This window comes from Saimiri boliviensis, chromosome 14, assembly GCF_048565385.1.
Source record: "Saimiri boliviensis isolate mSaiBol1 chromosome 14, mSaiBol1.pri, whole genome shotgun sequence".
Lineage (NCBI taxonomy): Eukaryota > Metazoa > Chordata > Mammalia > Primates > Cebidae > Saimiri > Saimiri boliviensis.
In genome coordinates, this window is record NC_133462.1 from 15,113,291 (window position 1) to 15,139,103 (window position 25,813).

A 25,813-nucleotide genomic window follows, 5' to 3' on the forward strand; every position below is an offset into this window, starting at 1 on the left:
TGTGGTTTCCTCCCTGAGTGACTTCCGGCAGGGAGGGCTCAGCCCCCAGAGAGGGTGGGGAGATGACACAGTTGTTCCCCCAGCCCTGGCGGGGCGGGCAGCATGGTTCACTCCAGCATGGGGGCTCCAGGTAAGGGGGCTGGTGCCTGTGCCACTGCTCAGAGGACAGGCAGCACATTTAGTTTTGCTCTGCGGGCCCTCCCTGCCCCTCCTCCTCAGCTGTCTCCATTGTCCTTCTCCTCTGTACTCTAGCAACTCCCTCTCTCCCATGCCGGGTACCCCCCAACCCCCACAGCTCCTCTTTGCCCTCCCCTTTCACATCAGGCACTGGAACTTCCAACCTCTTCTCCTCTACTGCCCTGTTCCAGGGGGTCTGGGGACAGGAGGGAGGGAGCTGGGTGTTAAAAGCCAAACCTCATGTGGAGAACCAGTGGGGTTGGTGACAAGGGTGATCCTTGGATAAGGACTGCAAAGGGGTTGGAACGCTAAGTTGCTGGACTTGGAGGGTGTCATACCCTATTGAGTGGGTGTGTGCACATCTGGTACAGGGCTGTGTGCGCGTGTACAGTAGTTCTGAGTGCTCTGAGTGGGACTGCTGTGTGTTTGTGAGTGTAGGGGGCTGTTGTGTTTGCATTGTGGGGTAGCCTTGCTGATGATCCCCTGGCTCACTTCTTCACTTTATTCACCTCAGATGTCACCTCCTCAGGGTGGCCTTCCCTGACCTCCCCATCTAAACAGGCACTGATCCTGTCACTCTCAGTCCCCTCACCCTGCTTTATCTTTTCCCCTTACCCTGCTTTATCTTTTCTTCAGGGCACTTATCACTGCTAGGAATTTCATTATGTGTTTGTTTGTGTGCTTATTAAATGCCTCCTCCACCAAATGTCAATTGATTGAGTGAACATTGCGCGCCAGGCACCGTCTAAGGTGATTTATAGCTGTTGGCTCATTTAGTAGAATGTGTACATGTCTGTCTGGTGATGGCTATCACTCAGCAGTGTTGATGGGAGCCTTAAATGAGATAATATATGTACCATGCTTAGCACAGTGCCTGGAACATGGCAGGTACTCAGCCCTTTGTGCCTGTTTCATTTGTGGCTGTGCAGGCATGACCATGGGCACGAGTCTCCGTTTGGTGGTGTGTGCTGTCCCATATGCACCATTGTGTGCGGGCATCCCTGTGTCCTCCACCGACATGTATCTGTTGAGGAGTTCTGTGCTAGGTGTTTGAAATACAGTGGAAAGGGCACTTAGGTCTGTCCTCCTGGAGCTCCCAGTTTGTTGGAGAAGACAGACCTGTCACCAATGACAGCACAGATGGGTCAGGGCTGGGATAGGGGAGGCCCAGGCAGAGGGGTCAGGGCCAGGGTCCATACCTGTGGACTAGGTTCAGAGGTCAACCCTGGCCGTCTTCCAGGATGAGGTGACTCTGGGTATGTGTGTGTGAGTACGTGTGAGCATGTGGATGTCTGGGTGTGTACCTCTGGCTGGACTGATGTAACTTAGTGTGAGAACGTGTGTAAGTACATGTGTGCATACACATATCTGAGTCTGTAAGTGACTGGATCTAGTATGTGGGGGTGTGTCTGTGTTCAACTCTGGGTGTGTGAGTTTGTGTACTTCTGTGTGTGTCTGGCTGGCTGTGTGTCACTCACTGTGAGAGTGTGTGTAAATGCATGTGTGTACACATGTCTGTGTGTGTGTTTTGCATATATGCCCATGGCATCATGTCTGGGCATGTGTCTTATCTGCAAATGTGTTCACATTCCTGTCTGGAATCTGCACATCTGTTTCTTGTGGTGTGTTGGCCGGGGCCTTGCCTGCCTGTGGCTGTGGGGTGTGTACTGTTGGCAGCTCTTGCCTGCTGTCAGTGCAGCTGTGGAGCCACCTCTCTTGTTGTGTCTGCTGCCTGTATCTCCATCCGTCCCTCCTGACAGCTCAGAAGTGTTCACTCCCTTGAGGCCACCCAGGGACAGCTGTGGGGTAGGGAGGGGTGAGGTGCTGCTTCTGGGGAGGATGGAGACTCAGCCAGCTGGACCCACAGAGGTTCCCAGCAGCACCAACCTGCCCACAGGGGCTCCTAGGCTGTAGCCTTGATTGAGGCAGGCTGCGGAGGCAGGGGACCCAGGGGACAGGACAAGTGGGGCCAAGAGGGGTGAGGGGCAGTCCTCGGGTCCTCTATATTTAGCCCCATTTTCGGTAAGTGCTAACGAGAAGCTGGCCTAAGTCTGCTAAAACTGGCGGGGGGGTGGAAATGCAGAGGAGAAGTGAAAGTCCGGGGAGGGAGGAGTGGGAGGGTGGAGAGGACCCAGAGTCCCAGGCCTGGGGCAGTCCGGCAAGCGAGTGTGAGCTCAGGGCTGGGTAGCGCCTGGGGAGGGGCCTAACCTGAGGAAGGTGGGATTCAACTGGCAACATGGCTCCAAGGGGCCTGGTAGGGCTTTGCATTGCTTTTCTCTTCCGGTTTCCTTAAAAAATTATACATTACCTAGATGAGGGTGGGAATGGCTGTAAATAACCAACCAATTTTTTTGTGTGTGAGTAAGGCTTTGAGAGGAGCTTCTGAAGGTGCCAGGGGATGGAGCACATTAGAATCACCTGGAGGTGTCTGAGCACGGTGGTTCATGCCTGTATTCCCAGCACTCTGGGAGTCCAAGGTGGGTGGATCACTTGAGGTCAGGAGTTTGAGACCAGCCTGGCTAACATGGCAAAACCCTGTCTCTACTAAAAATACAAAAATTAGCTAGGCGTAGTGGCGCACTCCTGTGATTACAGCTACTCGGAGGCTGAGGCAGGAGAATTACTTGAATCCAGGAGGCAGAGGTTGCAGTGAGCCAAAATCACGCCATTGCACTCCAGCCTGGGTGGTGGGTGATAGAGTGAGACTCCGTCCCCCCAAAAAGAAAAAAAAGAATCACCTGGAGGGGCTTTTAAATATCTGGATGCCCAGTTCATACCCTGTACCATTGAAATTAGAGAGTCTAGGGTCGGGACGGGCATCAGTATTTCTTTAGAGTTGAGTGACAGTCAATGGGCATCCCTGCCTGGGCTGAGGCTGAGGCTGAGCCATTTAACAGACCCTCCAAGTCCATGGTTGCTAGTGCTCTGGAATCCCTGTTAAGGTGTCATTTGGCTTTTAGTCCACAGTGGAAATGGAACTCCCTGTTCATTCCTGGTGGAAATGATCTAACCCTTCTCTCAGATTGAGCTCTGATAGGGGAGGTGGAAAGAAAAGGGGCAAAGGGCAACAGTTGGCCATTTTGCTGTGGCCCAACCAGGTGTGGGGCAGGGAGTATGCAGGGATATGTAAGAGTGGTCGGGAGAATTTAGGGAGAATAAGGGTAAGAGAATGGAGAAAGTTTTCCCTCAAACCACTCTTGTCTTTCCAGCCACTGTCCCTGCAGAGGAAATCTTACCTTAAAGATTTAAGTTAAGATTTCTTGGGGATGTTAAAGTGAGTGACAGTAGAGATAGTGGTTTGTTTTAGACAGGACTGGGCCCTGGTTAGTTAGGCGATTCTTGAATGCATTCATTCATTCATTCATTCATTCCAAAGACATACTCCTATGCCTGTGCAGCAATGACTCCAGCCTGGGCTTGAGGTGCCCACAGTTGGGGTGGAGGTCTCTGCCCAAGATGGTCAGGATATGATGGGGAACAGTACAGGGGCAGGGAAGCCCAGAAGAGAGAGACACTGGCCATCTGGGGAACCAGGGAGTACTTCACAGAGGTGACATATGAGCTGAATATTAAAGAGGAGCAAGAGTTTGCTAGTAGAGAAGGAAAGGGTCACCCAGGTGGGAGAGGAGCAGAGGCAAAGGCCTGGGGGAGGGAGATCAGGGCCTTGGGGCCACTGCCATCCACTGACCCACATGTCTTCTGCTAGGCAGTGTTTGGGAACCTGAGATCAGACCTGCTCTTGAAAAATTCCCAGTCCGATAGGGGAGACATACTGGGGCCCAGGTAGCTACAGTTGCCTCATTAAGACAGTGACAAGGGACTGTGTTCGCGCTCTCCCCTGGTCTCTTAACTTAAAAAAAAGAAAAAAAAAAAAAAAAAGAGTGACGAGGGAAGGTGCTAGGGTAGGGGGAGCTGGAGAGAGACCTGGCTGGGAGCTGGGGGGCATCAAGTGGTGGTTTCATAGAAAACAGAGCTTATGGCTGGGCGTAGTGGCTCACACCTGTATCCCAGCACTTTGGGAGGCTGAAGCAGGCAGATCACAAGTTAGGAGATTGAGACATCCTGGCTAACACAGTGAAACTCTATGTCTACTAAAACTACAAAAAAGTAGCCAGACGTGGTGGCACACACCTGTAATCCCAGCTACTCAGGAGGCTGAGGCAGGAGAATTGGTTGAACCTGAGAGGAGGAGATTGCAGTGAGCCAAGATTGCACCACTGCACTCCAGCCTGGGAGACAGAGTAAGTCTCTGTATCAAAAAAAAAAAAAAAAAAAAAAAAAAGAAAAGAAAGAAAGAAAACAGAGCTTATGCTGGGTCCTGAAGGATGTGTAGGGGGTCACCAGGTGGACAGATTGGGGAACAATGTTCCAGGCAGAGGGAACAGTCCGTGCCAAACCCTCAGGAAATGTTTTTTGTTGTTGTTGTTTTTAATTTTTTTTTTTTTTTTGAGACGGAGTTTCACTCTTGTTACCCAGGCTGGAGTGCAATGGTGCGATCTCGGCTCACCGCAACCTCCGCCTCCTGGGTTCAGGCAATTCTCCTGCCTCAGCCTCCTGAGTAGCTGGGATTACAGGCACGCGCCACCATGCCCAGCTAATTTTTTTGTATTTTTAGTAGAGACGGGGTTTCACCATGTTGACCAGGATGGTCTCCATCTCTTGACCTCGTGATCCACCCACCTCGGCCTCCCAAAGTGCTGGGATTACAGGCTTGAGCCACCGTGCCCGGCCAGGAAATGTTTTAAATGTCAGAGTGCAGGTATGATGGCTTACGCCTGTAATCCCAGAACTTTGGGAGGCCAAGGCAAGAGAATCATTTGAGCTCAGGAGTTTGAGACCAGCCTGGACAACATAAGGAGACCCCGTCTCTACAAAAAAAAAATTTTTTTTTTTAATTAGCTGGATATGGCGGTACACACTTGTAGTCCCAGCTACTTAGGAGGCTGGAGCAGGAGGATACCTTGAACTCAGGAGGTCGAGGCTGCAGTGAGTCATGATTGTGCCACTGTACTCCAGCCTGGCCCACAGAGCAAGACTCTGTCCCAAAATATAAATATAATAAAATAAATAGCAGAGAGACAGTAGGACAGGGGTGGGAAGTAGTAGGAGACAGAGACTGCTGCAGAGAGGGATATTCAGCAGTGACAATCCATTCTGGGTTAGTGATGCTAGGAACCCAGTGATTAGTCAGACCAGGCCTGTCCCCTTGGTCTTGTGGGAAAGGAACCTGGGCACAGCTGGGGGCTCAGGGATGGGACAGCAGGAAGGCAGGGGCTTTGAGATGCTGTCCTAGTTTGCTAGGGCTTCCACAGAGAAGTACCACAGACTAGGTAGCTGAAATAAGAGAAATTCATTCCCACAATTATGGAGGCTGGAAGTTGGAGATGAGGATGCCAGCAGGGTTGACCTTTTCCAAGGCCTCTCTCCTTGGTTTGTCAGCTGGTCTTCTCCTGGGTCTTCATATGGTCTTCCCTCTGTTCCCATCTGTGACCTAATTCCACTTCTTACAAGGATATCAGTCAGATTGCAGTAGGGTCCACCCTAATTACCTTAATTTATCTTAATTCAGTATTTAAAGACCATATCTCCAAACACAATTACATTCTGAGGGACCAGGAGTTAGGACTTCAGTGTATGAATTTTGGGAGATGCAACTTGGCCCATAGCAGAGGCTAAGGATGAGTGTGGACTTTCTGGGCTGGCAGTGGGATCCAAGCCTGCCTTGATCTGTGGGTGGGAGAGGGATGTCCAGCTAGGTGGGGAGTGTAGAACCTACAGTCTGCTGTCTGTCAAGCAGAACCCCCAAGCGGGGGGAGATGCTCAACGTGGTTGAAGAACAGTGTGCATTAGCTGCAAGAGAAGAGCAGTCGAAGGTGGTGGGCCAGCCCCTGGAGGCCAGGCCCAGTAGCCTGGATGTTTCTCCAGGAGGTAGAGAGGAGTCAGGAAAGGATTGCCTTTAGGCAATGTGGAGCTTGGCTAGAGGGAAGGAGGCCAGAGGAGGCTGGGGTTCCAGTTTAGGGATGCTAGGAGGGGTGGGATTTAGGACCAGGTTAGACTTAGTGGTTGCCTGAAGTAGGGCTAAGGTCTGGATCAATTAGTTAGGATCAGGCAGGATTCCTGCCTTTACTGCTCCAGAGTCAGGACAGCCTTGCTTCCCAGCTCCCTTCTTGTCCTTCTTATCTCTTGTATCAGCAGCCATTTAATGCCCTATCCCCAGGGCCAAGACATAGGACCTGAGCTCTGGTAGTGTCCTGGGCACCCACTCCTCACCCTCAGCAGTCTGTATCTTTTTTTTGAGGCAGAGTCTGGCTCTGTCATCCAAGCTGGAGTGCAGTGGTGCAATCATGGCTCACTGCAGCCTCAACCTCCTGGGCTCATGTGATCCTTTCAACTCAGCCTCCTGAGTAGCTGGGACTACAGGTGCACACCACTATGCCCAGCTAACTTTTTTTATTTTTTGGAGAGATGGGGATTTCACTGTGTTGCCCAGGCTGGTTCAAAGTCCTGGCCTCAAATGATCCACCTGCCTTGGTGCAGTGTGCATCTTAATGGGACTGTGTGCTGGCTTTTTGTTTTTTAGCTTTTAAATGTTTTCTTGCTTGTTAAAATGTAACTGTATATAGAGAAAAGTGCTCATATTTTAAGTGTACAGCTTGATGAATTTTTGTGTATGTATAGACCCTGTAACCACCAAACCAGATTCTTTCTCACCTCCTGCAGGCTTCCTCACACCCTTTGCTGGTCAGTACCCCCAAGGTGCTCACTCTGACCATGATCATCTGCTATCAGCTTGCCTGTTTTTGAATTTCCTGTAATTAGAATCATAAATTATGGCTGCCTTTGTGTTTGTCGTCTTTCATTCATCCTCATGTCTCTAAGCTTCGGCCATGTGTATGAAGCAGAAGTTTGTTCTTTTTCTTTTTTTCTTTCTTTTTTTCTTTTTGAGACGGAGTCTCAACTCTGTTGCCCAGGCTGGAGTGCAGTGTCACAATCTTGGCTCACTGCAACCTCCACCTCTTGAGTTCAAGCGATTCTCCTGCCTCAGCCTCCTGAGTAGCTGGGATTACAGGTGCCTGCCACTACGCCCAGCTAATTTTTTGTATTTTTAGTAGAAACAGGGTTTCACTGTGTTGGCCAGGTTGATCTTGAACTCCTGACCTTGTGATTTACTGGCCTCAGCCTCCTAAAGTGCTAGGATTACAGGCCACCTTGCCCAGCCAGGTTTGTTCTTTTTCATTGCCGTGATACATTTCATTGTATGGACATACTACATTTTGTTTATCCGTTCACCTGTTGATGGCCCCTTGGGCTGTTTCCAGTTTGGGGCCATTATGAAAAGGCTGTGGAAGTGTTTCTGCACATTTCCTTTGATGGGCAGGACACGTGTTTCTCTTGGGCAGATGCCCAGGAGTGGACATGCCGCATCTTAGGGAGAGGGCATCTTTTCAGCTTTTCTGAACAGTGCTTGTATCAATTTACACTCCTACCAGCAATGCATAACCTGTCTTTTTAATTAGGACTTTAAAACTCAAGCCACATTTCACATTGAATAATCCTCAATTGCAAAATTTCTAGACTTTTTTTTTAGTTACTGAGTTCTTCCTATTTCCTATCCCTCACTTTAGCTCCCTTTTTTTTTTTTTTTAACCCAGATAAGATCTTGCTCTGTCACCCAGCCTGGAGTGCAGTGGTGCAATCACAAGTCACTGGAGCCTTGACCTCCTGGGTTCAAGTGATTCTCCTGCCTCAGCCTCCCCAATAGCTGGGACTACAGGTGTGTGCCACTGTGCCCAGCTAATTTTTGTATTTTTGGTAGAGATGGGGTCTCCATGTTGCCCAGGCTGGTCTTGAACTCCCAGGCTCAAGAGATCTGGCCGTCTCAGTCTCCCAAAGTGCTGGGATTGCAGGCGTGAACCACTGTGCTTAGCCTAGCTGCTTTCTTTAAGTATCTTGGTGCAGAGCACACTAGAGTTGGACAGCTCCTTTAGTAAGGGTGGTAGTGTGGTTTAAGTAGGGATTTTGGAGTGAGTTATGGGGAAAGTTTAGATCAGGGACAGGGTCTTAGGACGGTTGAGAGTCAAAGTCAGATGAAGGACTTGAGCTATCTGGGTACAACTTGGGATTCAAGGTGAGTAAGGATGATTCAAGGACTAAGGATGGGTTGGGCTGAAGCCCAGATTTGTCCTGGGGTCTAGGACCAGGAAGGGTTGGATCTGGTTTCAGGATGAGCTTGGGTGGGGGTACTGTTGGAGATAAGATAGCTGGAAGTCAGGACTCAGGGCCATTAGATTAGAGTGGTTCAGATTAGAAGCAGGAGCACTGGAGGCATGAAGACCAGAGATCCAATCAGGGCACTTCTGCTCTCTTGCTGTGCTTTTGGGGAGGTGACATCCTTTCTTGGAGCCTCAGTTTCCTCCTCTGTAAATCAGGGTAATATTAGCATTAACCGCTAATGTGAGCTGTGAGTCATATCTAGTTCTGTTCTTGGCACTGGTGAGCACTCGCCTTTCTGTGAAAAGTATCGGAGCGCTTTGAGGACAGGCATTTGTCTCTGTGGGTTTATGTCCCCTGGTGCCCAGCTTGCTGCCTGCTACCCTCCCTTGGCCACCTCCTTTCATTTCCTGGGACTAGGGAGCTATAGAATGGGGTTATATTACAGGAGTGGACTTGAGGCTGCAGCTGGGGTTCAAGCCTGAAGTCCCAGGTCAGGTTTAGATTGGAGGACAAGCTCAGGGGTAGAGCTGGATGGAGCTGAGGTTACAGAAGATCAGGGTGGGGCTGCTAGGTCTGTGTGCTAAACGTAAGAAGGAAGACCTGGTGGGAGTGAGATGTGGACAGGGAAAGTGGTGGGCTGGGGAGAGGGCCAGAGGGCGGCTAAATCACACTCAGAGATCTGATAACTGCCTCTTTTGGGAACGCTGCAGCGCCATCACATCTCCGAGGCCCCTCTCAGAGTGGAAAACATGTCTCACCCGAAACCTGGTGGGGCAGGATGGGAGCTTGGGTAGCTCGCCTGAGGAGGAGGCCTAAGGCTGCTCTCGCTCCTTTTGGACGTCACCAGCCTCCTCTTGGGCAGCTGATACCTTCTTATGACCACCTTCCACCTCCTGCCTTACCCTGTGCTGCACTGTGGTTGATACCCCTGTGCCACTTTCTGGAGGAGTAAAAGGATAAGGCAAGATTCCCCAATGCCTGAGGGCCGTATCTTGTCCTGCCAGAGGAGGTCAGAGGCCTGGAATGGAGGACATGTCTCTCGGGAAGAGACACTTCCAAGGTGGTTGGGGGTAAGGGAGGAATCTGGGGGAAAGACGTGGAGGGTGTGGTGGAACAGGGTCCCGAGAGCCCTACTGGCTTCCCCTCCTTCACTCCACTTCCATTCCTCCTCTGTCCCCAGAAATAAGAATGTCTAAGCCCCTGGAGGCCGAGAAGCAAGGTCTGGACTCCCCATCCGAGCACACAGGTGGGTAGGCAGGGAGCAGGGGGGCAAGAGTCACCGTGGGCAGGGGAAGTGGGTCAGATGGGAAGAGGGCTGGGAGGGGAGAGGTGTGGTAGGGTTGCCTGTTGACAACACATCCTTTCCCTCTCTTTTGCAGACACTGAAAGAAATGGACCAGACACTAATCATCAGGTCAGGAGGGAGTGGATAAGTGGGAGGCGGTGGGAAGAAATGGGGAGAGGTGTGCAGAGGGGGCTCTGTGCCGCCTGGACCAGGAGGGCAGGGAGGGGTATGGTCAGAAGCTGCTCCACTGCACTATTCCATCCCTCTGCCCCTACTTTCTCTTTGCAGAACCCCCAGAATAAGACCTCCCCATTCTCCGTGTCCCCAACTGGCCCCAGCACAAAGGTAAGCAACTGTCAGAACAGCCAGGGAAGCAGGCAGCACTGGGGAGAGGGACCTCAGAAGGCCTGCCTCAGTCCAAGGCTTGAGAGAGCACTGAGCCTTGGTACCTTGGTAATGAGGTTCCTCCCGCCCCTTCTCACTCTTGGGCTCCCACCCCAGGTCTGTGACTCACCCAGGCTCCTTCCCCTTCCCTAGGGGGTGGGGGTGGCCAGGGAAATCCCCCCCAGAGCCCCAGGGTGATGAACAACAGGAAGCCAAAGGCCCGCCCCCATCCCAACTTCCCTGACCCAACAGGGGCCTGCACCACCTCCTGTCCCCCAATACACACATTTATCTGCCGGCTAAGGTGGGAGTGAGGGATTGGCACCAGTTGAGGATAGCTTTAGGGATGCAGGAGGAGAGGACGTCAGGGAGGCCGGAAGCAGCCAGGCAGTGCAAATTCCACATCCAGATGGGGCCCTGTGCCTGGCATTCTGGGCTTCTTTGGGTTGCTTGGGCCCAAGTCTTCACCCTTCAGCCTGGTCAGGGGTACCAGGCAGGTCCAGAGGCTTGAATGTAGCACTGGAGGTGGAGGCAGAGAAGGGGTGAGCAGGACTCCAGACCCTAACCAGCGGTGGCTGAGGGATGGGGTAGGAAGCTGGGAATTGCTCCCCACCCTGCTACAGCTTTGCTCTGTGACCATGGGAAAGTCACTTCCCCTCTCTGGGCTTCTCAGTTTCCTCTTCTCTATCATTGGTTGGGGGAGGGGAGAGTCAGATGGGATGGCCTCTGTGGTTGCTTCCATGTCTTGTGTACCCCCATGCCACTGTGGGAGGAGAGGACAAAAATGCTTTGCGAGCAGATGTCCTGCTTCTGTGCTGAGTGCTTTAAACGGGGTCCAGGGGAGACAGGCTCTTGATCTTGACCTCTGTGACTCTCTGATGGCAGATTTGGCTCTTGCCTTAGCCATCGGAGCAGAGCGTGTATCCATTGCCCCCACTTTGTCCTCATTTGAATCAGATCTTTGCAGTCTGTTCTCAAACTGGCAGCAGGCTTCCTTCTTTTGGTGATGCCAGTGGGACCAAAGGAATTAAGGTTTCTCTCTCCCCTTCCTGGCCTCCACAACTCACCCTGTTTCTCTGGCCTTTGCCTCTCAACTTCTCTCCATCTCTTCTGTCAGTCTTTCCCTAACTGAAGTGATTCATGTGCTCCTGTCACAGTCTCAGGCATGAGACCACAGTGTGCAACTATTTACATAATAATTTTATTAATTGGCTCAATTTTTTAAAAACACCTTATTATGGAAAATGTGAAGTGGAGACAGAAATAGAGAAGGGTATAATGAAAATGAACCCCCTAAGATACCTATCAGTCAGGTTCAACAGTTACCAACTCATGAAATGGCTTGCTTTTTGACAGCTTAAATAAATGTTTTTTAAATGGAAATTTCACAAATGGAAAACCAGAATCACTTGCCACGGAAATAAATATGATGATTATTAAAATTTACCCAGAGTCTCTTGTGTGCGGAAGGGTCTAAACTTCAGAGGCCTGCTCTCTTCTTATTAAAAGAGGAGATTAGGGCTGGAGGCGGTGGCTCACGCCTGTAATCCCAACACACTTTGGGAGGCTGAGGCAGGTGGATCACCTTAGGTCAGGAGCCTGCCTGGTCAACAGCCTGGCCAACATGGTGAAACCTTGTTTCTTCTAAAAATACAAAAATTAGCCGGGCATGATACCTGTAATCCCATCTACTCAGGAGGCTGAGGCAGGAGAATTGCATGTACTCAGGAGGCAGAGGTTGCAGTGTGTTGAAATTGTGCCACTGTACTGTAGCCTGGGCAACAGAGTGAGACTCCATCTCAAAAATAAAAATAAAAAATAAAAAAATAAGAGATTAGGCCAGGTGCAGTGTCTCAAGCCTGTAGTCCTAGGACTTTGGGAGGCCAAGGTGGGTGGATCGATTGAGCCCAGGAGTTCAAGACCAGCCTGGGCAATGTAGTGAGAACCTGTCTCTACAAAAAATGCAAAAATTAGCTGGGTGTGCATGCCTATAGTCCCAGGTACTTGGGGGACTGAGGCAGGAGGATCGCTTGAGTCTGGGAAGTCAAGGCTGTAGTGAGCCCTGATGGCAGCACTGCATTCCAGCTTGGGTGACAGAGTGAGACCCTGTCTCAAAAAAATAAAGTTAAATTAAAATAAAAGTGGAGATTAGCTAGTATTGGAGAGATGCTAAAGATATCCAAGCACCAATCAGAGACTGTAAGACAACCAGAAACAATGAAAAACCGCTGAAAAGGTAATAGTGTGCTCACCATGGCATTCAACATTATTTTTTAAAAACTTTTTTTTTCTGAGACAGAGTCTCACTCTGTCACCCAGGCTGGAGTATAATGGCACGATCTTGGCTCACTGTACCCTTCACCTCCTGGGTTCAAGCAATTCTCTTGCCTCAGCCTCCTGAGTAGCTGGGACTACAGGTGTGCACCACCATGCCCAGCTAATTTATATTTTTAGTAGAGATGAGGTTTCACCATGTTGGTCAGTCTGGTCTCAGACTCCTAACCTTAAGTGATCCACTTGCCTCGGCCTCCCAAAGTACTGGGATTACAGGCATGAGCTACTGCGTCCTTGGCTGCACTCTAGCCTGGGTGACAGAGTGAGACTCTGTCTCAAAATATATATATATATGATACACATTAAAAACAGACAAAGGTCTTCAATATATGACTCTGTGAACTTTCAGAAACTGAGCACACTCATGTCACCAGCATCAGATCAAGAAGCAGAGCACGACCAGCCTTCCAGAGGCCCTTAATGCCCCTGCCAGGGACAACCACTACCCTGACTTCTCATACTCAGTGTCATTTCATGCTGCATCTCTGCAGCAGTTTTGTTTTTTTTTTTAACTTCTCTCTTTCTCTCTCTCTCTCTCTCTCTCTCTCTCTCTCTCTCTCTTTTTTTTTTTTTTTTTTTTTTTGGTAGAGACAGCATCTCACTCTGTTGCCCAGTCTGGTCTCAAATTCCTAGCCTCAAGCAATCCTCCTGCCTCAGCCTCCCAAAGTTCTGGGATTATAAGCATGAGCCACCACACCTGGCCTCTGTAGCTCTTAAACTTTCTAATACTTATGTTCCATAATTTGGGACATGCCACTCACTGTCTACTATTTGGCCTTTCCTTGACCTCTGTTTGTCTCTGTCCACGTTCCAAATATCACCCCCACTGCCAATTCGCTGTATCATTTTGCATAAGTTTCTTTGCCTCTCTGGACTTCCTTTTACAAAATGGTATTTGGATATCAGGCTGAAGAATGATCCCATTGTCCACTCTAGGCCTGAGGGTGTGTGATCCATCAGGCCATGCCTTCTCCCACCACTGTATATGCTTCATCCAGCAGGTCTTTCAGCAACAACTGCTGCTGTCTGACTTTTCACCTAGGAGCAGAGGAGGCCAAGGTGGCTCTATGGCGCTCTGCTTTGTGTGTATGGTACAAGATATGTCCATATCATCTTTAGAGAGACACAGAGAGGCTTGGCAGAGCTCAGAGGCGGAGGCTGAAGCCTGGCAGTTCCTGGGCCACATCTGGCTTGTCCACAGTGCAGGACAAGTATTGTGCCTTGTTTATTCTGCCAGTATTTTTGTTCTAGATTTTGAAAAGAGTGGCCAGCAGGAGCTAAGTAAGAGCTGGATGGGACTTCTACTCAGGCAGCGCTCTCTCCAGTCTACCTCCATCCAGCCCTGCCCCTATCACACATTTGTGCCCATTTCTGTAAGCATCTGAGTTTGTAGCCCAGGTTCCAAGGTGGTAGTTTTTCTTAGTACCTGAAAACATTTCCTTCCAACCAAGTATTACTTCACTGGACAAATAAAAGATGCACCTGGCTAGGTGCAGTGGCTTATGCCTGTAATCCTACCATTTTGGGAGGCCAAGGCAGGAGGATTGCTTGAGTCCAGGAGTTCAAGGCCAGCCTGGGCAACATAGTGATACCTTGACTCTACAGAAAATTTAAAAAATTAGCCAGGTGTGGTGGTGGGCACCTGTAGTCCCTGATACTCGGAGGCTGAAGTGGGAGGGTTGCTTGATCCTGGGAGGTAGAAGCTTCATTGAGCTGTGATCATGCTACTGTGCTCCAGCTTGGGCAACAGAGAGAGAGAGAGAGAGAGAGAGAGAGAGAGAGAGAGAGAGAGATAGAGAGAAAGAGAGAGATACCTCTGTGTGATACAGATGAAGAGTGTGGGATCCAGAACCCCTTTATTTGATCTCCCAGATGCCCAGTGGAACTATTTTCCTTTTTTTAAAAAGAGACAGGGTTTCACCATTTTGGCCAGGCTGGTTTTGAACTCCTGACCTCAAGTGATCCACCCACCTCGGCCTCCCAAAGTGCTAAGCTTACAGGTATGAGCCACCATGCCTGGCCACTATTTTATGTTTTACAGACAGGGAAACTGACTCTCAGGAGGAGGAAAGCACTCTGCAAAGGAGACTCCTCCTGTAGGGAGTTTGGGTGCAGGTGTTGTGTTAGCACTATCTGATTGATGAAGAAACTGAGGTCAGAGGAGTGGTTTGAATCTCCCAGTGGTCAGTGCAGGACCACGAGCTGCAGCCTCATGTTCATACCCCAGTCTGTTCCTCCTGTGCCAGTCTGGTTGCCATTGCCACACTTGTGCCCTCTTTTTGGTTCACAGGTGGGCATTCTCTCTGGCCTCCACTTAACATTCTGGGGTCCCGGACCCTGCCTCTCTCCCCCTCAGATCAAGGCTGAAGACCCCAGTGGTGATTCAGCCCCAGCAGCACCTCTGCCCCACCAGCCAGCCCAGCCTCATCTGCCCCAGGCCCAACTCATGTTGACGGGCAGCCAGCTAGCTGGGGTAAGTACTCAGGGAAGGATGGGGACGAGGGCACAAACCAGCCACCCCTCATCTGTTGCAGGGCTGGTGGATGAACTGTTCCACCAAGGCCATGGCCACTCTCACACGCCTGCCTCTGTCCTCCAGGAGATCTTGTCCCCTCACTTGCTTGGCTTAGGCACTAATCCCTCTCTGCCTTCTCTGCTCCTCTCTAACCCCCTGCTCCGGCTCCCGCTGACCCCGCTGCCCCACAGCTCACGGCGCTGATGCCAGCCCAGCAGCAACTCCTCCTGCAGCAAGCCCAGGCCCAGCTCCTGGCCGCCGCCGTGCAGCAGTCCAGTGCCGCAGCTGCCGCTAACGCCGCTGCTGCCGCCGCCTCCGCCTCTTCCTCCACTTCCTCCTCCTCCTCTTCTGCCTCCTCCTCGACCTCACAGCCCCCAGCCTCCTCTGGCGGGGGTGACCTGCCACCACCACAGCCTGCCAGCCAGCCCTCTGGGACCCCACAGCTCACCTTGTCCCAACCCATCCAGCTCACAGCACAGGTAAGGGCAGCCACTGGGGACCAGGCTCCCTGCAGTGAAGGACATGCAGAAGCAGTGAGTGTGCAGGAAGGTGCTGACTGGTTCACATAGATGGTTCTGATCACTAGCCACATGCCAGTTCCTAGCAACCCTGGGAAGCCTTGGGAGATGTTGCTGTCTCATCTTACAGAGGGGTAGAGTGAGGCTCACAGGGAGGAATATCCCACATAATAATCCTCCCTCTGGTGGGTAGTGCTTGCTATGCATCTTGCTAGGAGTTCACAGCTTCCTGGGAGATTGAGATTGTTGTCCTCAACTTACAGGTAAGGAAACCAGGAGTCACCTCTGTGATTGGTACAAAACAAAAGGTTGAGAATAAGAATGAGTGCCCTACCTTCATTGTGTCCCCTGGCTCATCCAACAAGATGCTCTTTCAAAAAGGGGCCCATGATCTATGAGTTAAGAGGTTCTGCATCCTCTCCCTCTGGAGCTTGCTGGTCCATAGTTCATCATGAATTAGTGGCTGTCTCAGATTCCTAGGGCTACCATAACAAAATGCCACAAACTGGGTGGCTTAAGACAACAGAAACATATTGTCTCTGACCACAGGTCCAAACTCAAGGTGTCGGCAGGGCCGTGCTCTCTTTGAAGGCTCCCAGGGAGAATCCCTCTTTGCCTCCCTGGATTCCAATGGTGCTGTCAATTCTTGGTGTTCAATGCCTTAGTAGACGGCTTACTCCGATCTCTGCCTCCTCCATTGTCACATGGTCATCTTCTCTCTGTGTGCATCTGTCTCTGTATTCAAATTTTTCTTTCTTCTAGGGACACTGATCATTAGATTAGGGCCCACCCCGATGACCTAATTTTAACTTGATTATAGCTGCAACCCTATTTCCAAATAAGGTCATATTTAGAGGTACCAGGAGTGAGGACTTCCACATATCTTTTTGGGGACACAATTTAACCTGTAACAGTGGCCAATAGAGTTCCCTTAAGGACATTGAGGGGAGCTGAGTGGGAGCTGAGTAGGCTTCCTCTTCCAAAGGGCAGCTGTCTCCCAGCCCACTTCCATCCACCCCTTCCCATGTCACCCATTCATGTTGTCTGTATGGTTTCTATAAGCATTAGAGTTGTGGCAAAGTTTCAGGGCAGTGAAGGACCTAGGAAGCCCTACAGTAAAGCTACCTGTTTAACTTGGCTTAGCCTAGCGTTTCTTTTAGTGACTGCTCTATAAAAAGCTGTTCTCTCACTCCATCCACCCGCTTCCACAGAACCCTAGATAGCAGGTGCTGTCCACGCAGGGAGCTGTCCAGCCCTGGTGAGGCTGTTGCCTTGATACAGTTCACTCCCTGAGATGGGCCCATTTCATTATTGACCAATGCTCCCATTTGGGACTTTTTTTTAACACTGAACTGATACCTGCCTCCTTAGAGCTTCCTTACACTGGGCCTGGTTCTGTGAAGACACTCTGTAAACTGGACCTACTGCTCCGTGATGGCTCTTGCAGATGTAGCCTTTTTTTTCTTTTGAAACGAGGTCTTGCTTTGTTGCCCAGTCTGAAGTGCAGTGGCATGACTATGGCAGTCTCAACGTTTTTGGGCTCAAATGATCCTTCCACCTCAGCCTTCCAAGTAGCTTGGACTACAAGTGCATGTTACCATATCCAGCTAATTTTTTATATATACATATTTTTTGTAGAGATGGGGCTTTGCCATATTGCCCAGGCTAATCTTGAACTCCTGAGCTCAAGCAATCTGCCTGCTTTGGCCTCTCAAAGTGCTGAGATTATAGGCATGAGCCACAGTACTTGGCCCAGACGTAGCCTTTCAGTACCTGGCTCTCCACAGTAACAGTAACTTAGTCTGTTGGGTGCTGCCTTTGTTCCAGGCACCTGCCAGTGATGGCCTCTTTGCACCCATGAATCCTCCCCACAGCTGAGGCTCTGAGGGGCAAGTGACCTGCCCCAGATCATGCTGTGAGCAGGAGTGGCAGAGCGGCCTGCTGTGGCCAGGGCTCTAACTACATAATCTGTGGCTGCTGCTTTTAGCTGTTCTTCACGGAACATGGTTTCTAGCCCCTCCCACCCTAGTCACCAGAGACTCCAGCAGCAGGTGTTCCATTTGCCTCGTAGCATAGACAGCCCTTTACTGAGCAACGCCAAGGGCTTGGGGCTCCTCACTGGGGCTGGGCTCTTTCGCATCTCAGTAGCCCTGCTCTTGTTCTCTTTTCCCTGGAAGTCTGTTCTGTTCCTTTACCTGGACAGTTCCTCTTCATCTAAGCCCCAGCCCAGGGGTCCACACCTCTAGGAAGTCATGATGACTTCCCTCCCGCCAGCTGTGCCTGAATATACCTGAGGAAATATCAGTTGAAGGAACAAAGACTAGAGGATAGAAGGCGGAACAGGGCAGCCTAGCACAGACCCAGCCAGGCCACCACCTCTGTGAGCCACAGACATTCCTGTCTATGAACTCCTAGAGCCACCTCCCCAGCTCCCCAGGGACCCAGCAGCAGCAGGCTGAGCCTCCACCACCTGCCGTCCAGCCCAGGCCCTGATTGTTAAGGTCTCCTTAAAACCCTCTCTACCAAGTCCTTTCCTTTCACTCCTCCCTCCCCAGCTTTCCTCAGCTCTGATCTTTCCTTCGTTGTCCTCAACAAGTACAAAGCTGGGCCAAGTTTCTTTTCTGGGAATTCTTTCTCACAAACTGAGTTGCCCTTTGACATGATTTCTACAACAACACCTCCTATGGGAACCATGCTGGACCCAGGCTGCAGAGGGACCAGCTCTTCCTGACTTTCCTGCCCACTGCTCTAGCCCACGCCAGCTCCTCAGCTTGGATGGCTCTCCCCAGCCCACATCTCATGCCCTTTACTCCCCAGTCCACTGCTTGTGCCTGGTCAGCTCTGTTCCTGCAGTCATTTCACAAACGTTTCCTGGCCTCCTATGTGTTGGGCCATGGCAGGAAGCTGAAGACTTAGGAATGAGTCACAGCCATCCTTGTCCCTGAGGGGCTCCCTTTCCTGAAGTGGAACAAGCACATCAGTGAGCTACTAAGAAATGTTTCACTTGGAAGATACTAAGAAGCCCAGAAAAGACAGTCAAAAACACTCATAAATGCTATCCCTTTAAAATTGTATAAAATACCAAGGAAAAGTCCCCCTTCCATCCCTCTGATGTCAGCTTCCAAAGAAATGCCAGTTAAACCATTTGGCAGGATCCTTCCCTGCAATCTTCTAGCTTGTACAGATGAAGGGGCAATTATAATACAGTTTTGCAATTTGTCTGTCCATTGCTCAGTGTGATCCCTTCTACTGAGGGGGTGGATGTTTACTGAATCAATGAGGGATGTTTTGCAGCAGATTTTCAATCAAGGGTAGGGAAGATACCTCTCCAGGGAAGTATTTTAGAATGTGTGGGGTAGGGGTAGGCATTGGTGGAAAACTTACATTAACAGTTAAAACAACATTTCGTATTGGAGAGTAGGGGGGAAAATCGGTATTTTCCTAATAGGACCATTGCCAAAAGCTTGACAAAATCTTTTAGGCTGCTAGGACCTAGCGAATGAAAGTTTCTCAAAGAAACCTACTGAGTGTGATGGGAATGTGGGAAAAGAAATGGATGTATGTCTGAGGGAATCAGGACCCACATCTGTCCAGGCTTTCAGAAAGACTCAGGGGCATGGGGAGGAGTTTGCTGGGAAAGGGCTTCCAGGCCGTGGGAATGGCAAGTGCAAAGTGAGAAAGCAAGGCTGGCTGTGGAGGCACAAATAGGCAAGGATGAGCTGGGAGGGAGGAGCCAAAGCTCAAGTCCAGGTAGCTGAACAAGACTCAGGAGTATTTGGCTCAGATAACTGAAAAGGCCTGGGCTGAAATACCAGGCCCAGCTCCATGGGTCTGTCTCCCTGTTTCATTCCAGGGCAGGCAAATGGGTGTCAGCATTTCCAGACTTGTAGCTACCCTACCCAGGGAGATAAAATGCATCCCCTGGGCCAAGTGGCGTGGCTCATGCCTGTAATCCCAGCACTCTGGGAGGCAGAGGTGGGCAGATCACTTGAAATCAGGAGTTTAAGATGAGTCTGACCAAAATGGGGAAACCCTGTCTCTACTAAAGATACAGAAATTAGCCGGGCATGGTGGCGGGCACATGTAATCCTAGCTACTCAGGTGGCTGAGGCAAGAGAATTGCTTGAACCCAGGAGGTGGAAGCTGCAGTGAGCCAAGATTGTGCCACTGCACTGTAGCCTGGGCAACAGAGTGAGACTCTGTCTCAAAAACAAACAAACAAACAAACAAACAAAAACATGTCCCCTGGCTAGGTTTGAGTCCTTGCCCTCAACCCCAGAGAAGGCAAGGTCAGCCGTACCTGGTCCTCATGATATGAGGGTGGGAAAGTGTAACCCCCAAAGAGATGGGTTCTGTTGCTTGAAGAAGTTGAAGGGGCAGTGGGTACCAGGCCAATAAAACTGCCCACCTGGAGGTGTGTGGTCAGTGCATACACAGGGCCTTGGAGTCCAGGAGCCTGGCCCAAAACAAACAAAAAAACTCTCTCTTTGATGTTTTGAAATATACAGTACATTATTAACAGTAGTCACTGTGCAGTAGAACACCAGAATGTATTCCAATTATCTCACTGAAACTCTGTATTTGTTGACCATCTTCCTTTTCCCCATCCATCCTCCCCTCCTCATTTTGAACACAATCTATCACGATATAGTTTACATAGTTCCCAGACCCAACTCTTTCCTGTTCTCCCCTACTCTGGACTTAACTTGTCTTAGAGAGGGGAAGTCCAGAACTGGTCACAATTTGCCATATCAGGATTGGCAAAGGAATGTCAACTCCTTTGCCATCCCTGATATGTCATGGTGGCTGCCAGAGCTTGTGTGGGGGCCCCTAAGAGGGGTGCGAGAGGCCATGGAGGATGGGCCATCTGCCCTGTGCACTGAAGTGAGGTGCAGCATCTGGGTCATTGCAGCCGTCGCCGGCTCTGGGGCCCAGCGTCCCTCAGGTTCATTGTCATGGCTTTCTCTTCCCCCACCAGGTGGAACTGAGCCCAGATGGGAAAATGGGCAGATCACCCATGTATCCTGTAATCCACATATCAATCTTTCTGCCCCCAGTCATGGCCAGAGTCCCAGCTATGGCAGAGTACTGCCAGTCTATCTTGTGGTTTCACCTCATTCATTCATTGTAAATGTATTCCTGCACTGGGAGGGTGATCAAAATACAGCAACGAGCAAAAATCGTTACCATCCCTTCTTAGCTTTCATGGGCATGCTAGCTCTCTGTGCTAGGCTTCCTCAAAGCTCAGGGACAGAGTAGTTGATCCACGAAATATGCTGGCCAGGGTCTTTTCTCTGGCTTGTCTCCACTTGCTGTAACTTCTTCACTCTCTGACTTGGATGTAACATGCCCCCAAGTGGCTTCGGATGGCCATGCTACCTCTAGATTATGGAGAAATGGCACCTCCTACCGGCTTACCCCAGTTCTGAGCCAGCTTAATGTTCTGTTCACACCAGAATCTTATCTTCTCTCCTTTCTTTCTTTCTTTTTTTTTCCCCTTTGTTTTGAGACAGGGTCTTGCTGTGCCACCCAGGCTGGAGTGCAGTGGCATGACCATGGCTCACTGCAGCCTCGACCTCCCAGACTCAGGCCATCCTTCTGCCTCAGTCTCCCAAGTAGCTGGGACTACAGGCACATTCCACCATGCCTGGATTTTTTTTTTTTTTTTTAATATTACTGGAGGTAAAGAGAGGCCTGGATTTTTTTGTAGAGACTCCATCATGTTGCCCAGGCTGGTCTCAAATTCCTGGGCTCAAGCAATTTACCTGCCTCAGCCTCCCAAAGTGCTGGGACTACAGGTGTGAGCCACCATGCCCCACCGTCTTTCTCCCCTTCTTTCATTCCTTTAGTCAGCAAATATTTAGTGAACATCACCATGCCCAAGAGCCTTTCTGGGTGAGGATATAGTGGGGAATGAGGTAGACAAGTCTGTGCCCTCATGGAGCTGCCATCTGCTGTAGTTGGGGAGACAGGCAGGAAGCAGATAATTACTATGAAGGAAACAGAAGAGTGTACTAGAGAGTGTTGAAAGAAAAGGAAGACTTCATCAGAGTGTGTGGCCAGAGAAGACCTCTCCAAGGAGTGGGGGCATTTAGTGGAGACTTGAATAATGAGGAGGGACTAGCTCTGTGCAAATCTAGAAAGGGTATAGCAAAGGTACTGAGGTGGTGACTTATTTGTGGGTTCGGTAACAGGAAGGAGACCAGTGGGGCTGGATCAGAGGGAGTGAGAGTCATGTGAGGCAAGGAAGGAGAGGCAAGATGGCTTGGAGCTGGATCGTACCACAAATGTGATGAAAGTCAGTGGAGGCTGTGTGGCTTGACTTATGTTTTAGAACAGGGACTTTGAGTCTGCAGACCACCCCTTGAAAAGTCTATGCATAGAAGTCAGACTCCACGAACTTGGATGAGAAAAAAATTACATCTCAGTTTTTACTATCTTCTGACCAAACCGTGGCACGTCCCTCTATCATGAATATAGACAACAGACCACAGTAGTATTAGCAGTTCTCAGACTTTGTCACCGAGAGAATGCAGATTTCCAAATTCTCTTATAGTTGTTGCAGATCTCTCAAAATACTGTTTTTACTCATCATTTCTTTTGAAATTACAGTAGTCCTCAGATCTACTGCTGGATCTTGTTACTTAATGTGCTAAGAAAGAAAACCATAAATTATTATACGACAGCTCAAAAAATGTTTGATGACTATATTTTCTTTTAATTTTAATTAATTAATTAATTTTTTTCAGACAGAGCCTCACTCTGTTGCTCAAGCCGGAGTGCAGTGGCATGATCTCAGCTCACTACAACCTCTGCCTCCTGGGTTTGAGTGATTCGCCTTCCTCAGCCTCCTGAGTAGCTGCAACTACAGGCACCCGCCACCACACTAATTTTTTTCTGTGTTTTTTGGTAGAGACAGGGGTTTACCATGTTGGCCAGGCTGGTCTCAAACTCCTGGCCTCAAGTGATCTGTCTGTCTTGGCCTCCCAAAGTGCTGGGATTGCAGAAATGAGCCACCACACCCTGCGAAATTTTAATTAATTTTTATTTTATTTTATTTTGTTTTTTGGAGATGGGTGTCTCCCTTTGTTGCCTAGGCTGCAGTGCCATGGTGTGATCATAGCTCACTGCCACCTCAAATTCCTGGGTTCAAGGGATCCTCCTACCTCAGCATCCTGAGTAGCTGGGACCACAGGAATGCACCACCATGCCTAGCTAACTTTTCTTCTTCTTCTTGTAGAGACAGGGTCTTTCCATCTTACCCAGGCTGTCTCAAACTCATCGGCTCAAAAGATTCTCCCATCTCAGCCTCCCAAACTGCTGAGATTACAGGCGTGAGCCACTGTGCCCAGCCAGTTTTTTTATTTTAGATTCAGAGATATATGTGCAGGTATGTTACAAAGCTTATATTGCATGATACTGAGGTTTGGGGCATAATTGTTCCCATCACCCTGATAGTACCCATTAGGAAGTTTTTCAACCCTTTCCCTTCTCTCTCCCTTTGGAGTCCCTAGTGATGATGTCTGTAATTCTATGTGATTGATTTCATTTGAATTCTATATATCTGGCTGGGTGCGGTGGCTCACACCTTTAACTCCAGCACTTGGAGAGGATGAAGTGGGTGGATCACCTGAGGTTGGGAGTTAGGACCAGCCTAGCCAATATGGTAAAACCCCATCTCTACTAAAAATATAAAAATTAGCTGGGCATGGTGGGCACACCTGTAATCCTAGCTACTTGGAAGGCTGAGGTAGGAGAATCGCTTGAACCTAAAGCTGAGATTGAGTCACTCTACACTGTACTCCAGCCTGGGTGACACAGCGATACTCCATCTCATCTCAAATAAAAGAAGGAGAGAGAGAGAGAAGAGGGAGGGAGGGAAGGAAGGAGGGAGGGAGGGAAGGAAGGAGGGAGGGATGGAGGGAGGGAAGGAAGGAAGGGAGGAAAGGAAGGGAAGGAAGGAAGGAAGGAAGGAAGGAAGGATAAGTCTTGTATCTTATGTTTTGTGTTTTTAACTCTGAGAAGAGGGTGACAGAGTTTTTCCTTGTTTTGTTTTGGTTTTGGTTTTGCTTTCAGATGCTGAAGAATTCAGGGCACACAAAAAAATTTAGAACTCTATTGTTTTAGACCCCTCTCTGTCTGCTTGGGGCGAATGAATTGTCTGGGGTAGAAAGATGGTGGTTTGGACCAGGACAGTGACTGTGGACAGGAAGAGTTGTAGAGGGAACTGGGAGGACTTGCAGATGAATTGGGTGGATGAGGGGAGGAAGGGAAGGTGGGATCAAGGCTGACCCCTAAGTCTCTGGTCTGAGAAACTGGACAGGGATGTGGTTAAATATTTCTCATCAGACTTTCTCACCATGAGACCTTCTGCAAATTGGGGTGCTCTTTCCCCATTATTTCCTCTCTCTGCTGATTCAGAATGAAACCTACAGATACCTCTCTAGGCTTCTGGAGGAAAGGGGAATTTTCACTGAGAGTCATGCTAGGGAGGAACAGGAGTTAACAGATACTTTAATCAACAAGTTACAGGTTATAGGAAATCAGAAAAATTCTGATAATAAGACTTGATTTCTGGTCTTATTCATTAGCTTCAATTCAGTGGGCATTTAATGGGGGCTTACCAGGTTCCAACATGGGTTAGGGATACAAGAAGAGTAAGACGTGCCTCTGGGCTGCTAGAGTTTCAGTCTAGCAGAGGAAAAATACTCATAAGCAAATGCATTGCCTTGGGAGATGTGCAGCACAGGGCAGGTGGGTCCCGTTTTGTGGGGCTGAAAGATTATGCAATTTGGAGTCCCTTTGAAAGTAAACGACAACGTTTGAAACCAAAATTAGGTATGGGACCTTGAAAAGCGTTCACTAAATGGGGGGCCCTGAAGCATATGTGTTGCCCGCTTCACAGTTGATCCACATCTGGAGGGAGGTGACCACGGAGGTGTTATTGGGCCGGGGTAGCTGGGAAAGGAAAGGCAGGGTGAACATGGTTTCACAGGATAGAGTGCTAGGACTTCAGAACCCCTTAAGTTGGATTCTGAGATGATTAGCAGCAAGAGAAAGGTCAGGAGCACAGGAGTACCCAGTCCACTGCCATACACAGAAAAAGCAGAGGCACCCCCAGGGGTTCAGGGAATGGCTTTGAGTTGTCAAATGGTTGGAAAAGCAGGGATGTTGATCAGCAGTGACTTTGGGTGGGTGGGGGTGGGACACTGGGATATTTTATTTACTCAGACCAGATACGTGTTTCAAATCCCAGAGGTATGGATGGATTTGTAATATGGCCTTCTGGTTTAGTTTTCCAGACATCAACTATGCATACCCAAGCAAATATCGAGATATACTTTTTTTTTTTTTTTTTACACAAAAAACAGTAGCATCATCATACCCTCTGTTCTGCCTCTTGAACTTTCCACTCAACAGGGCATCCTGCAGATTGTTCCATATCAGGATACAAAGTGACTCATCATTCTTGTTGATGACTGCATAGTAATCCACTGTAGAGCTCTATTCTCATTCATTCAACCTGTCGTCTCTTGCTGCACGCTCAGCTACCTTCTACTCTTTTGCTAGAATGCCACTTGCTGCTAGGAGAAGCCTTCTAGAGAGATCATTTTGCACAAGTGTGAGAATAGATAAATTTCTAGCAGTGGAATGGTAGAGTTGAAGGCTGTGTGCAATTGTAATTTTGATAGACATTGCCAAATCACCTTCTCACCAGCATATACAAGAATGTGTGTTTTCCCACACTCTCCAATGTAATATTACACACTATTTTTATCTTTGGTGATCTGAGAGGTAAAAATGATATCTCAGTGCAACTGCAGTCGTGTTTATCTTATTGCAAGTGAGTCTCAGTGTATTTCTGTCCAGAGTTGTTCACATTTATTTCAGTGAACACTCTCCAGACCTGTCAGCCACGTTACTACTGGGTTGTCAGTTTTTTTCCTATGGATTTGTAATCGTTATTTTTCTTCTTCTTTTTATAACTATATAAAGTAATTATATAGTTACTTTCAAAATCACTGTACAGTATATTAAAGAAATGAACTCCTTCTGTTGAATTGCTTATATATTTTCCCAGTTTGTTCACTTCCTGGCACATCAAATTGGTCTTTGAAATAATAATAGCATTGGCAAGAATTGAGGGGCATGTGCCAACACCCACAATTTCCCAGAAGGAAAAAATTGTAAGTAACATGTTACAGGTTTCAACTCTACATAAAATTTGCCAAGTAAATGATGAAGCATCAGTCTTGGTTTATTAATGCAGCTATATGGAACACCTACTGGGTGCCAGGTGCTGTTGTAGGTGCTGACGATATAGCAGTGACTGAAACAGTTAAGATCACACTGTCATGGTCCTGATGTTCCAGTGAGAGGGGCAGG

The 25,813-nt window shown here is 49.2% G+C and overlaps 1 protein-coding gene across 15 annotated transcripts in view; it reads left to right on the top strand.

Annotated features, from left to right (window-relative positions):
- The window catches only part of POU2F2 (POU class 2 homeobox 2), an 84,120-nt gene that overhangs the window by 46,957 nt on the left and 11,350 nt on the right, over positions 1-25,813 (top strand). For 5 of the 15 annotated variants that reach the window (XM_010331075.3, XM_010331076.3, XM_010331078.3 and 2 more), the window contains exons 1-5: positions 41-130; positions 9,572-9,637; positions 9,771-9,805; positions 9,965-10,021; positions 14,751-14,867. In XM_010331075.3, coding sequence (XP_010329377.1) covers positions 103-130; positions 9,572-9,637; positions 9,771-9,805; positions 9,965-10,021; positions 14,751-14,867 — 303 coding nt within the window. In that variant the 5' untranslated portion in view covers positions 41-102. Of the gene's footprint in view, positions 1-40; positions 131-9,571; positions 9,638-9,770; positions 9,806-9,964; positions 10,022-14,684; positions 14,868-15,100; positions 15,389-25,813 lie in introns of those variants that run through there. The other 10 variants (XM_074385605.1, XM_074385608.1, XM_074385610.1 and 7 more) reach the window with 4 other exon arrangements.